General features: G+C 36.4%; 1 protein-coding gene across 5 annotated transcripts; it reads right to left on the reverse strand.

Moving 5' to 3' along the window:
* Nucleotides 1-3,163: 3,163 nt before the first annotated feature.
* Nucleotides 3,164-9,935, reverse strand: LOC135605717 (protein PTST homolog 3, chloroplastic-like). 5 transcript variants are annotated; one of them, XM_065096131.1, is made up of 12 exons: nt 9,585-9,935; nt 9,372-9,494; nt 8,317-8,459; nt 8,044-8,238; nt 7,056-7,093; nt 6,913-6,963; nt 6,769-6,822; nt 6,102-6,221; nt 5,572-5,696; nt 4,704-4,755; nt 3,809-3,940; nt 3,164-3,647 (listed from the first exon to the last, which is right to left on the reverse strand). In XM_065096131.1, the coding sequence occupies exons 1-11, from the start codon at nt 9,932-9,934 to the stop codon at nt 3,842-3,844; spliced, it is 1,350 nt and encodes a 449-aa protein (XP_064952203.1). In that variant the 5' UTR covers nt 9,935; the 3' UTR covers nt 3,164-3,647; nt 3,809-3,841. The 5 variants fall into 5 exon arrangements, 4 of the variants coding, with proteins under 4 accessions (XP_064952203.1, XP_064952202.1, XP_064952205.1 ...); XM_065096130.1 differs by having other exon boundaries at nt 8,044-8,247; XR_010484526.1 differs by lacking the exon at nt 5,572-5,696 and having other exon boundaries at nt 8,044-8,247.
* Between the last annotated feature and the right edge of the window lie 2,125 nt (nt 9,936-12,060).

Genomic DNA, 12,060 nt, shown 5'->3' on the forward strand with positions numbered 1-12,060 from the left:
GAGCGTCACACAGACCAGGAGAGAGACATAAGATCCGCTCCTCCGATGAGCGTGATATATAGTGCCGGTGAAAGGTTTGACGGCTATGATTTGATCTGGAAATAGGGAACGATCAGGTGGAAGCAAGTCATTGGGGTCACGAATCTTAAGGGGGGGCGGAATTTGAAATTTCAAACATAGCGGCTTATTACGCACACGGATTAGATGGATGATGGCATGATGATGTCAGGGAATATATTTTCATAATCTCAATAGTATTTTTTTTTTCCGTTGATCAAAAAGTTTATTTTTTAAAAAATTAAATTATCCCTCAACTTAGTTTTCACGCTCTCATCCAACTATCATCCAACGCCTTTGCCCGTTACTCCTACTACCATATCATCTTTACACCATCGATTCATTATCGAGCTAATAATTGTGTCTTCATCATCGTCACATGATTAGTCCAATCATCATCCATAAGCATTGCAGTTTGATATGATGACGAGTGAAATGGTAGGTTAGTTGACGTAGTTAGGAGTAGGAGGAGGACGACATGAAGCTTGTGAATGGAGAGAGGAGGTAAGGCAAGGGCAATAGTGATCGTGGCGATGGAGAGAATGAGGTCGACTAATAGAAAAGAAGTGAAGATGGAATTGCGATGGTGGAGGTTGCTCTTACTACGATGATGGAGGTGTGACTACTAGCTTGATGGAGAGCTGGTGGTGTCAAGATCAACAGAGAGGTGGACATGCAGAGAGGGAGAATGCATAGAGGAAGCAATGAGACAAAGACGAAAATGATGAATGAAAGACGAGAGTCAGAGGCGATGAATCGATGGGGTAGAGGCATCGATCGACCGAGTATAGGCTAGGCATAATATCATATTTTAGAAAATAAAGCAAAAAACAAACGCTCTCTCTAAAAAAAAGACAAAAACTTGATTTTTCTAGAATTTATCTTTTTTTCTCTTTCATGTAATAAAAAAAGAGTGAAACTTGGGTTGTTTTTTTATAATTTATCCTTTTTCGTTTCTCTTTCGTGTAATTAACACTAATGAGAGTACATGTACCAATATTGACATATGCTCTAGTTATAAATCAATTTTGTTGGGCATAAAATAATTAGGTTAATTTATCCTAATTGTTTATCTGACTTTAATCTTTCTTCTTATTTGGTTTGCAAGATAATTGGTATGTTAAACCAACAATCACCAAATCAACCATTCTTAAACCTGAACTAAACACTATAACATCTGTGTATCTTCTGCTAAGAAGTATTATTCTCCTTAATCATAGAGGCAGTAACACAATTCTTAAACCTGAATTAAACACTATAACGCGTCCTCGCATGCTGGATGGCGATTCCCGGGTTGAGACGCTCGCTGATCGTGGGCGATCGCTTTCCTGCAAAAATGATCTTCGTCGGGTGATTCCTAACTTTGGCCCGTCTGACGAGCAAGCCACCACAACTGGAAAATTAGTCCTATGCTAGGTATAAGAAACAACGCTCGCGCAAGAAAATTATACCGAAGATGCACAGCTACAGCAGAGGCATTCGAAATCGTCCGGTTATTGCCAACCAAATCTAAGATCAAAACAACCGGTAAAAGGACGAATCAAGGAATAGAAACAGATACGAGAAAGGAAGGAAAGGGGGAAGAAGATATTAGGGGAGAGAGAGGAAGGGAGCGGGTGGGTGAACGTACATTGGAGGCGATGATGAGGCGGAGGAGGTTAGCCATGTGCCTCCTGTTCTCCTCCTTTCTCTTCTTCGCCCCCTGATTCGCCATCGCTCCGACCTCGAAACGCAGGTCAACAAGTAAGCGAGTTATGTCGCACCAAAGCAACATTACCATACCACACTGTTGTTTAAAAGGATTGCCATACCGACCCGTACCGTCCGCTCGTATCGGTACGCGAACCACCCGTTATCGGATGGAACGAATAATAATAATAAAATAAAATAATATATATATATATATATAATATGTATATTAATATATATATATATAATATGTATATTAATATATATATAATATGTATATTAATATATATATATATATATTAATATATATTGATAATTTAAATAAAATCGAGGCAACGTCGCATCGCCTCGGCGATGTCACCGAGGCGACACGACGTCGCCTTTCTCGGCGACGTCGCTATATATATATATATATATATATATATATATATATATATATATATTATTTAAATAAACGTCGCCCCAGCGACGTCGCCCCGTGTGGGGAAGGAAAAGGCGACATCACCGAGGCGATGCGACGTCGACCAATAAAAAAATATAAAAAAATATATATATAATATATATATATATACATATATCGCTCGGTATACCGCTCGGTATACCGAGCGGTATACCATTACGTACCGTACCGAGAGATCGTCGAAACTCCGGTACGGTACGAAATTTCAGACCTAACTTTAAAGTATGCAGTAGTTAATGTATCGTCTTCTCTTTTGTGATATCGTGATACTTTTTTTTGGGGTGCTTTATCATTATTTTTGTTCAGATTTTGATGTATACCAATCGAGAAGAGACTTTTTAGCTTCCTCCGTTTGTTTCGTGTTCATTGTGTATTAGAATCATTTAATAAGAATCATTTAATAAAATTTTTAAATTTTAAATCTCATCTAATATATTTGACGATGCATCGAACAAAATAACGTAAGTGTTGAAAGTTTAAAGCATAGTATGCAGTACCGAATGATACCGTTCGATACGGACGATACATATATGATATATCGATACGCGGACCGTCTAATACCGCTACAATACTATACTATAACTGTGCTACAGTATTATAATAATAAAAAAATAAACTTATTCGATACGATATCATACCGAACCAACCTCGAAATACCAATACGGTATCATATTACATACCTTGATTTAAAATATCATCCTATACTATTATACCTATTTATAAATATTAATTATTTAAAATCTAATTCGATATATTTTTATATCTAAAATATTGATATAATGATGCTATTACTTACATGTCAAAACATTACACCATATATACATGTAAAAATATCTTACATACAATGAAAACACTTGTAAAGGAACTACTTGCAATCAATTACTACCTGTCTACCAAACATCCAAAAATGAGGTAAGTCTTAGAGTGACATCTCTGCAAAAGCGAAAACCGTCCTCATCATCCGCATGTATGTATCTTTATTCAGAAAGAAAAATATTCTCCACATTTCAGATTTCAACAACACCTATGAAGTTTGATCCATTCAAGCCTGAATGAAACAATCTGGTAGGACAATCGAAACTAACATATGGACTTCGAACTAGTTTGGCATATAGGCTAATGCTAACATATGTTTCAATGATGCTGCAGCATTTATCGATTCTATCTGTTACCAGCATCTTTTACTACCATAAACAAATATTAAGACACTGCTACAAAGAAAACAAATAAGATGGTGATTACGCGTTTCGAAGAGAAGATTTCTCCTTAGCAGGAGAAATTATCCAGTTTCAATTATGGGATATTCTCACACTGGATTTGTTGGTTCATGCCACCAAAATCTTCTTTCAACTGCATTTTCTGAAGCCTCACCAATCTGCTACCTCTGGAGAACACTGGTCTCTGGATTCTTTACTTGATCAGCTTCTTGGGAAATTTTAGCCTATATTATTCCAGTGGTTTAAAGAAGAAACTAAATCAGTAAGTTGGACACATCTAGATAATAAGGAATTAATATACATTTGATCATCACTAATGGTTTACATTATGATAATCAGATAGAAGAAGACAAAAGGATTTTTGGTTATTTAGGAAAAAGCATACCTCCTTGCAAAAGTTGTGAAATTTTGGGTCGATTCATCCGTCTACCCTCAGTAAATTATTGGTTATGCCACCACTAGTAATGATCTCCCGCTGGAAGTCGATTCGCCAATGGTCATCAACGATGAACTTTATCTGAGGATAACAAGAACAATGTGACCATACATATTTACACAATTACACCTTGAACGAAAGAGAATTAGATGAGTCTTTAAACTGACATTTATCAAGCAGTGATATCACAAATTCTAGCCATCCCAGACATTTATTATACTTATGACTAATTTAGACATTATCATCGAGAATTTAATTATCGGTTTCAATAATATATCAGAATGCTGTGGTGCCAGTATACCTTATGATATCCTGACCTATCTGATAAGGTATTGGTTTCTTGGGAAAAAAAAGGGTATCGGTTTCAAGCGATCCATTTCGAAACCAATACTAGAAAACGATGTTGTCGTTCAAAACCAATCAAGCGCAGACCCAAAACAAATACAGTATGAAGGTTAACACAAATCTCAGCTAGCTTCCCTGAAATTGAACAGGTGTAATGATAGCAAGACTCACAGAATACCTACATTAGACACCAACTTGTTTACTGTGGAGGGAGAAGAAAAACCTGACAAAGGTGCAGAATTAAAAACAAACAATGAACCACACAGTGAAATGATGAAGAAAAATCCTAGTCGCTTAACTTAGGTATACTAAAATATTCACTAGTATTTATCAAGTCAACACAGAAACATTACTTAGGAGACAGAATTATGGAATTTGATGAAGAGGCCAATTGATACGACTTCGAACTTTAATCAAATAAGATATTAAGATTTAGTGTCAGAACAACTCTATAATTGTTCTATCATCTATGCATAGGGTATCACTTCCCTTCTCCTACCTCGTAAACTCCAGGATAAAGCCACAACACTGTTGTCCAGAGCAATGGTTTCCTGCAGAGTATATCATTATATAAATATGACTAGCAGTATTTTAAGAATCCAGTAGTAAATAATGAGCACCTAACAAGGGTAAAAAAGTTGGAAAGAAGAATTTGAAAATGGCAATGATGATGATTTCATTGAGATATAATTAATTTGTAACAACTTAACTGTTGCCTAAAAAACATTCACTTTTAAGGTTAGTACCTCACACACAATCATAAATGATATGATAAAATATTTTTATCAGCGGAAACTGTGTTTGTTGGAAAAGATTAAAAATTCTGGTCTGCTTATAAAGATATAGTTGCGCTCAAATGAAACAGCTAAAACTGAAAACACTGTTGTCCACTTCTGGATACGCCTGTAAACTGTGGAGAGTGAACTTTAAGATATATATATATATATATATATATATATATATATACCTGCGTGAGATTTGATGTTGAATTATTGGTTACCCAAGAGCCAAGACATCAAAACTAGTACATCAAATGGCCAACTAAATGGGGTTCCTAGGTGCCTGCCAGACCACTTCCACTCAGACTGCCCACACAGGTTGTCGACAAAACACCAGGGAAGCTACTGATTGAGATTTACCTGGGTGTCTGGGCACCCTGTTTTTAGAACATTCAGAATTTTCACATGTAAATAGAAGAATACATGCCAGCAAAAACACCAAGAGGTCACCTAACAGTACCATATGAAAAGAATTTGATTTGATTGACCACAAAATAAGCAATCACATGCAATTGGCTCTCATCACAGATAAAATATCTAAAAAGACAACATCTTAGAAAGAAGGTACAATATACTCTGAATATAGACCTTAAACCAGGTGGATTTGTTTGTCCAGACGAAGGATGCAGATCCAATCTGACTCTGTGCTGCCAACCATTGAAACTACCAGTAACTTCTACAGTTTGACCATTTGCCCAGTAGTCAATATGAACCTATGTTAACAATACCCTGTCTCAATTTATTATGTAAGAAAAATAACATATTCATTAACATATATGTTAAAGAGATAAATCGAATAGCACACACAGGATGCTGCCAATTCAAAACTTGGAGCTTGGATGGATTCTGTGGTAACTTCAAGCAGTGAAATACTTGGAAGTAGAGTCCCATCTTCTTTGACGAGTCATTTTGTGGCTTTCATTAATGAACAATTGCACACCAAATTTATTAAAGCGCATCCTTGTTTGATGTATTCAGGATTGTTATGCATTCAAAAGGCAAAGTATTTATTCAGACAGTACATTGGCTGTTTGATTTATGTATTAAAGACGCCTGTGAGACAGACATGGAAACACAACAAAGACACATTAGGGGAAAAACAAGAAGAGAATCTGTACCTCTTTTAGTCCATCTAAGTTCTCCTCGGCCGCATGGAGTTCAGCATCTTTCTCTGCAATCGTTCTCTGGATATCACCAAGCTCAGCCATGCCCTTAGCACGCAGATTACTTAGAGCAAGCTGAGGCAACAAAGATTGGTTTTCTTTCTTTCAGCAGATAATTCAATCTTTAAAAGAAACGGAAAGTTCCTTCCAAATAGAACACCAATTTCGAACTGGAATTGACCTTTGTAAATAGCATCTTGAAACTGCAGACAATAAATCACTATTCGGCATAGAATAATTATTGCTGTACCATTAACAAAGTGTTAAAAGTATCATGATTTTTGCACTGTGTGTAATAACAAGTCAGATGATCATGTGCTCATACTTGCTACAGAAATTCAATAACATTAAATTGCTTAAAAGAAGCACTTGCATCTTCTTTAAGTAGTTTTTTCTCAAGGTTACTAAAGCTAAATTTTAACATCTTAGAAGCTTGAACCACCTCAACAAATACGCAAGGTCCATCCCCGAAGAAGTGAATTTCATGAAACATGAATAATGTGAGGTACTATATCTAAAAAAGAAACACAAAACAGAGTAATTCAAGAAAAGATGCTGCCTTGATTCTTTTAAATGTTAATCAGTTTATAATTGCTATTAGCAAATAAGAGATCTTCACTACCTTCTCATTCTCAATTTGTTGCTTCAATTGAGAAAGCTCCACCTCCTTTTGATCCTAACATATAGTTCCAGCAACGATGATCACAATGACATGATAACTTCACAATTAATAATATAAAACAAATGATGGGACAAAAGATTTTACCAGCAAGCTTTTTAAGTGATTGATCTCATTCTGATTGTGTTGTTCGTGAGCCTAAAGGATAAAATAGAAAGAATAATACAACTGAAAGAACAATTAGCTACAGTATAAAATAGTTCAGTTAAATCATTTAATTAGAAAACAACCTTGGGAGCCCAATCCTGATATAACTCAGTGTCTTCACCTGACATATCATTAAGCAAATAAGAAATTATGTTGACATTAGGATTGAATTATACTAGAGTCAAAATTAGTGCCAACCTATTAGTTTTTCAACTTTCAGATCCACTTTATTGATAATAGCAACTCTGTATATTATATAATTATATAATATACTATTTATGTGGATATTGACCAAGAACAAGCTTCTGCACGACAAATAGGTGTCCTGGCACATTAGACATTATCTCACCTATATCCAACTTCTCAATCACAGGGTTTTTCAATCAACACTTATTGGATAGTGAGAATTTATGAGTGAAAGTGAATGCTCTTCCCTTTGGATCTGCTACGTAGCAAACCAAAGAAACCGTCTGTATGTCAAACCTGCTCAACACTTGGATAAAGGAATAAAATCATATACTTTGGCATCTGAAGATGATCAAACAGAACAGCATCAGGCATGCAATTTCAAGAATATACCAGATGACACATTCCTTGATAAATTTATTGTTTTTCTTCTTATTTGTGCCCTGAACTAATCACAAATTTAACCCACCATTCTCAATGCATTAAAGCAACCTATCCTTTGCAAAAAAGAAACAATCTTCATATATTTTGTCGTATAAGGAGAAGGAAAATTTTGAAAAAATTCATAGAAACATCATACAATCAGTAAGTGCTTCATCGATATGTTTGCCTCATCTCAAATAGGAAAAGAAAAACAAAATAAGTACAGCGGATATCGCTCCTTGGTTATGAAAACCATAAGGTGAATGTAGGCTCATAACTTCATATCAATAGTTTCAGCTCTACCAGCTCCCTCTATGATCAACTATAAAAAGAACCATCTCTACAACTTCTATTGTTAACAAATTATTTACAAAACGTCTCACATCAAACTAGAACTTGAAACAATGAACGGTAAAAATGTGCATAATTAACAGAACATATAGATTGACTATCTACTAGTACCTTTTATTATATCCAATTCTTCAGTGTGCTCAAACTTGGCTGCCTTTAGATGCAAAGACTCTGATGAATCCTCACATACTTGGTCATGATTCTTCGTTGATACTGCTCCATTTGATTTAACCATGTCTTCCAAAGAATAATTTCTTGATGAAAAGGTGCAGCTAGGAGACACAATTACGTTTCTCTCTTGACCTCCTAAGATTACTATAGTAAATAACATCAGAAGGACTAGTAAGTGATAAGGCGATAAACATATTGGGAAAAATTGCAAACCTGCAGTTTCATATAAGTTTCCATTTATCGAAGCTTGCTTTCCTTCCAAAACCTTTCCTGAATGGCTCTCTCCATTTGAATTTAAAAGAAGCTCTGTGATTGCCTTATATCCTCTCCGCCTCACAATATTTGCAAGGTCCTTCCTGTGGCAATTGCAAGTATGATATTTATCTAGATGGAAGCATCTTCTACAAGCTTGTTAATTATTAAACATGAGAAGTTACTATGTCACCAAATTAACAAAGGAAATAACTAAATAATAAAATTATTACAGTGGTTTTGGATCATAAGTACTTTAAAATAGCAAAGTTTTTCAAACCTACAACTACCAGATATATGTTGAAATGTTTTTCTATCTTGATAAACTAGTGCGCTACCTTACTCCAGCAAACATCCAAGAAAAAAAAAATCAAGGTTAAAAGAAAAGTAAAGAACTTGACATGATATGGCAACCACATATCTAGTAAGAATATATGTCGATTACAGAAGGTAAATTTATGTCATAGAAGACAAATTGAGCACTGTGTCTTAAAGTTTCAGCTAAGTTCACACTAAATCAACAAAACCTGCAAAAAAAAATTCAGTTGGAGATTGTATTTGACACTCTTTCACCAATCTTATCCTCCAAAGAACTGCCAACCAGATTTGATAACCTATTTGCATCTACATTGCAAATGACCAAGCAACGAAAACCAAGTTATTTGTAATTTTATAATCGATCGCTTTGGAACATCATCTGTTATGTCACTAAGAGATCTCTAAATTCTCTTGGGTGAAACCCACATGCCAAAACTCAGTCTTTTAACATGTGTTGATGACTGCAAAGAAATCAAAAGTTAATTTTTACTTAATAAACCTTCCCTTTGGTGCATCATATGTTAACGTCACCGACGGATCTCTAAATCTGCTTGGGTAAAGCCCACTTTGAACAGCGGCACAAAAGGTCGGTTCTTTAACACGATCTTCTAAGTAAAACCAAATGATCAAGAAAAAATCGGGAGGAACCAATCGATCAAAGAGCTAGAGGAACAAAACAACGGAATGAGACGACGAACCTCCCTTTCTCACAGAGCTCCTTCATTGATGGCACGCGATTTTCAGGAAGCCCTATGGCCAAGTTGAACTCCCGAAGCTCATGACACAGTTCCTCGTTGCTCTTCGACGCCCTTCCTCTCCGGCTACAACAGCCCGGAAACCAATCGCCACAACAAGCAGAGCAATCAAGAACTCACCTTTCATCAAGAAAAAAGAGGAAAGTCAAGACTGACCTGGATTTCTTCCCAGAGCAACAAGACGCGAGGCTTCCGCGAGCTACGACCGGATTGGCGCTCCACGAGGAATGGAAAACTCGAAACTTGGGGAAGGAAGAGAAGGGAAGGAGACTGTAAGGAGGGGAAGGAGGCGGGGGAGGGCAAAACGGCGAGTGCCATGGGAGGGCTGGAAGCATTTGGAGAGCAGAATCGGAGGGGTCGCGGAAGGGTTTCCGTGTGGGGAAAAGGAGGGGTTTGGCGAAAGTCGAACTGCGTCTAACTGCGCTCCGTCTTGGAAGCGAGCGAAGGTGGCAGCAAAGGCGTTCGGCTTTTTGTCCTCTCACCAAACCTTCGTGCCTCCATGTCATAAGCTTTTTGCTTCCCCCCCTTTTCCCGCATTTGTTATGTACTTAATCACACTATTGAAGTCGCGACTTAAGTGGGGATTAACTGACTGAACTAATTAGATATTATCCCCTATATTTAGATTTTCTTATATCACGATTTTTATATTTAAAATTTTTATATTAAAATTATTATATTTTTTAAAATAAAATAAATAATCTTATTTATTCTAACGTCATCAAATACATTGTTGAAAAATATAACATAAAACACCACTTGGATCGATGTGAAAATAATGATAAAAAAGATAATTTTAACATATTTTTTTATTTTCAACACGTAAGATGTTAAAATTAATATTTTACCAATAAAATTATTAAAAATAAAAAATATATTAAAATTATTATTTTTTTCATTACTTTCACATCGATCGTGTATTTTTCATTAATCAGATAAATTAGGTTATTTATTTTATTTTTAAAATTATAAAAATTTTAATATAAATTTGTTAAGTACAAGAATCACGATACTAATAGAGTCCAAATATATAGGGTAACATGTAATTCGTTGCAGGATAGTACATAAAAATAGATGATGGGTATTCATCGATAACATTTAAGTCATGATTTACTAGACAATTAATTAATCATGTTCCTATTCGTTTTTCTTGTTTGATGGGTATTTATCAACACTATTTTAAATCGTGACTTAAATGGCGATTTTTAACTCGTGGATCTTGCATTAAAAAATGTGAGAACATCATATAATGATAAGCAATACAAAAACAGCTGATGAAGAACATACAAAAAGACTAAGCTATATTTCGTTGACTGTGAGCTAATAGTGAGCAGGATGGGTTAATTTCTGCTATTGTAACCAAATAGATCTCCAGCAACAGCTTCTTTGCGATGACTGTAAAAGTACTCAGGAAAAAAAGAAAGAAGAAAACAGATAGATCAATCAGATCGGTTTAGTAAAGAACAGTATGACTAAAAATCATTGTCGAAGAAGAACTTGTTACCGGAATCAACAGATACAGCTAGTCTGTAGATGGCATGCATTCCATTCCGGTGATCATTCTTCTGCGACATATAGTGTTCAGGAGATGGAAGAAAGCAGAACGGAGAGGAGAAGAGAAAAGAGGACGAACGAGTACTTCTATATGTATCCATGTCGAAGTTCCAAGTCAAGATCAAGTTTTTGATCCACAGAGACTGCTACCTCCTGCCTTTGCTCGTCTTTAGGACCTCATTTCCCCTGTCTTCTTCCATGGTCTTCAAGTCATCAACACTTGAGGCCAGAGGTGGTGAGCAAGAGAGATGTATCGAAGGAGAAATCATGGAGGAAAATGCATCGTTGCTACAAGGAACAACTTTACTTCCAAGCTTAGGATTTGAGGGTGGGGATTGCCTCGGTCTGGCTTTGTCCCCTCTGTGGACGTTCATGTGACCCCCGAGAGCCTGAGCTGACTTGAACTCCCTCCTGCAGAAGCTACAGCAATACGTCCTCGAAGGCCATGTGAAGCCCCCTCTTCGTAGTTGGCTGTACATCCATGGCTTCCTCTCCTTATCCTTGCTGTTCCTGGTAGAGTTGGCTGTAGCATTCTTCTCCATGCGTCATTTCTCACCAGAGAGGGCAGTGGTTTCTCTTCCCTCTTTAATACGAGTATGGTTGTCGCAGAAGTGCCCATCAAATTCCAACTCCGAGACCTTCAAATATCTGCTACCATTACTGGGGAAACACTTACCAGAACTGGCTTCAGGCCGCCTGCCACCTGATGCTCCTTGCTACATTTGTGAGCACCATGTTCCAACGAGCGTTCTTGGAGCTCTTCGCGTAAGAGAGAAGGCATTGTTCTGATGATATGACTGCAGCGAATGTAAATGTGTAGCAATTAGCATGATCTATGTGTAAAGCTTAGATTTTGATTCAAACACCAATTCTTTCTTGAGGTCAATTTGCAGCAAACATATGTACTTTTGTGGTCTCAAACTGCATGCAGTTTCCTCTTTCTAGCAAGAAAAGGTGCTCAAAATCCAGAGTTGCCTGCAAACAACTCTTGGATTTAAGTTTAGCCATTTATAATTCGCTCTAGACAAAAGTTAGTTCCCATTCCAGAATAAAAAGATGAATGCAACTGCAACATGTT

Source organism: Musa acuminata, chromosome BXJ2-2 (genome assembly GCF_036884655.1).
Source record: "Musa acuminata AAA Group cultivar baxijiao chromosome BXJ2-2, Cavendish_Baxijiao_AAA, whole genome shotgun sequence".
Classification (NCBI taxonomy): Eukaryota; Viridiplantae; Streptophyta; class Magnoliopsida; order Zingiberales; family Musaceae; genus Musa; species Musa acuminata.

What these genes read in the sequence shown, in the direction of transcription:
- LOC135605717 (XM_065096130.1), bottom strand. Translation starts at nt 9,934, where the DNA reads ATGACATGGAGGCACGAAGGTTTGGTGAGAGGACAAAAAGCCGAACGC. An exon ending in ATCAGGATTGGGCTCCCAAG is followed by an intron (nt 6,964 to 7,055) that starts GTTGTTTTCTAA and finishes TTTATCCTTTAG; the next exon opens with GCTCACGAACAACACAATCA. An exon ending in ATCACTTAAAAAGCTTGCTG is followed by an intron (nt 6,823 to 6,912) that starts GTAAAATCTTTT and finishes ACTATATGTTAG; the next exon opens with GATCAAAAGGAGGTGGAGCT.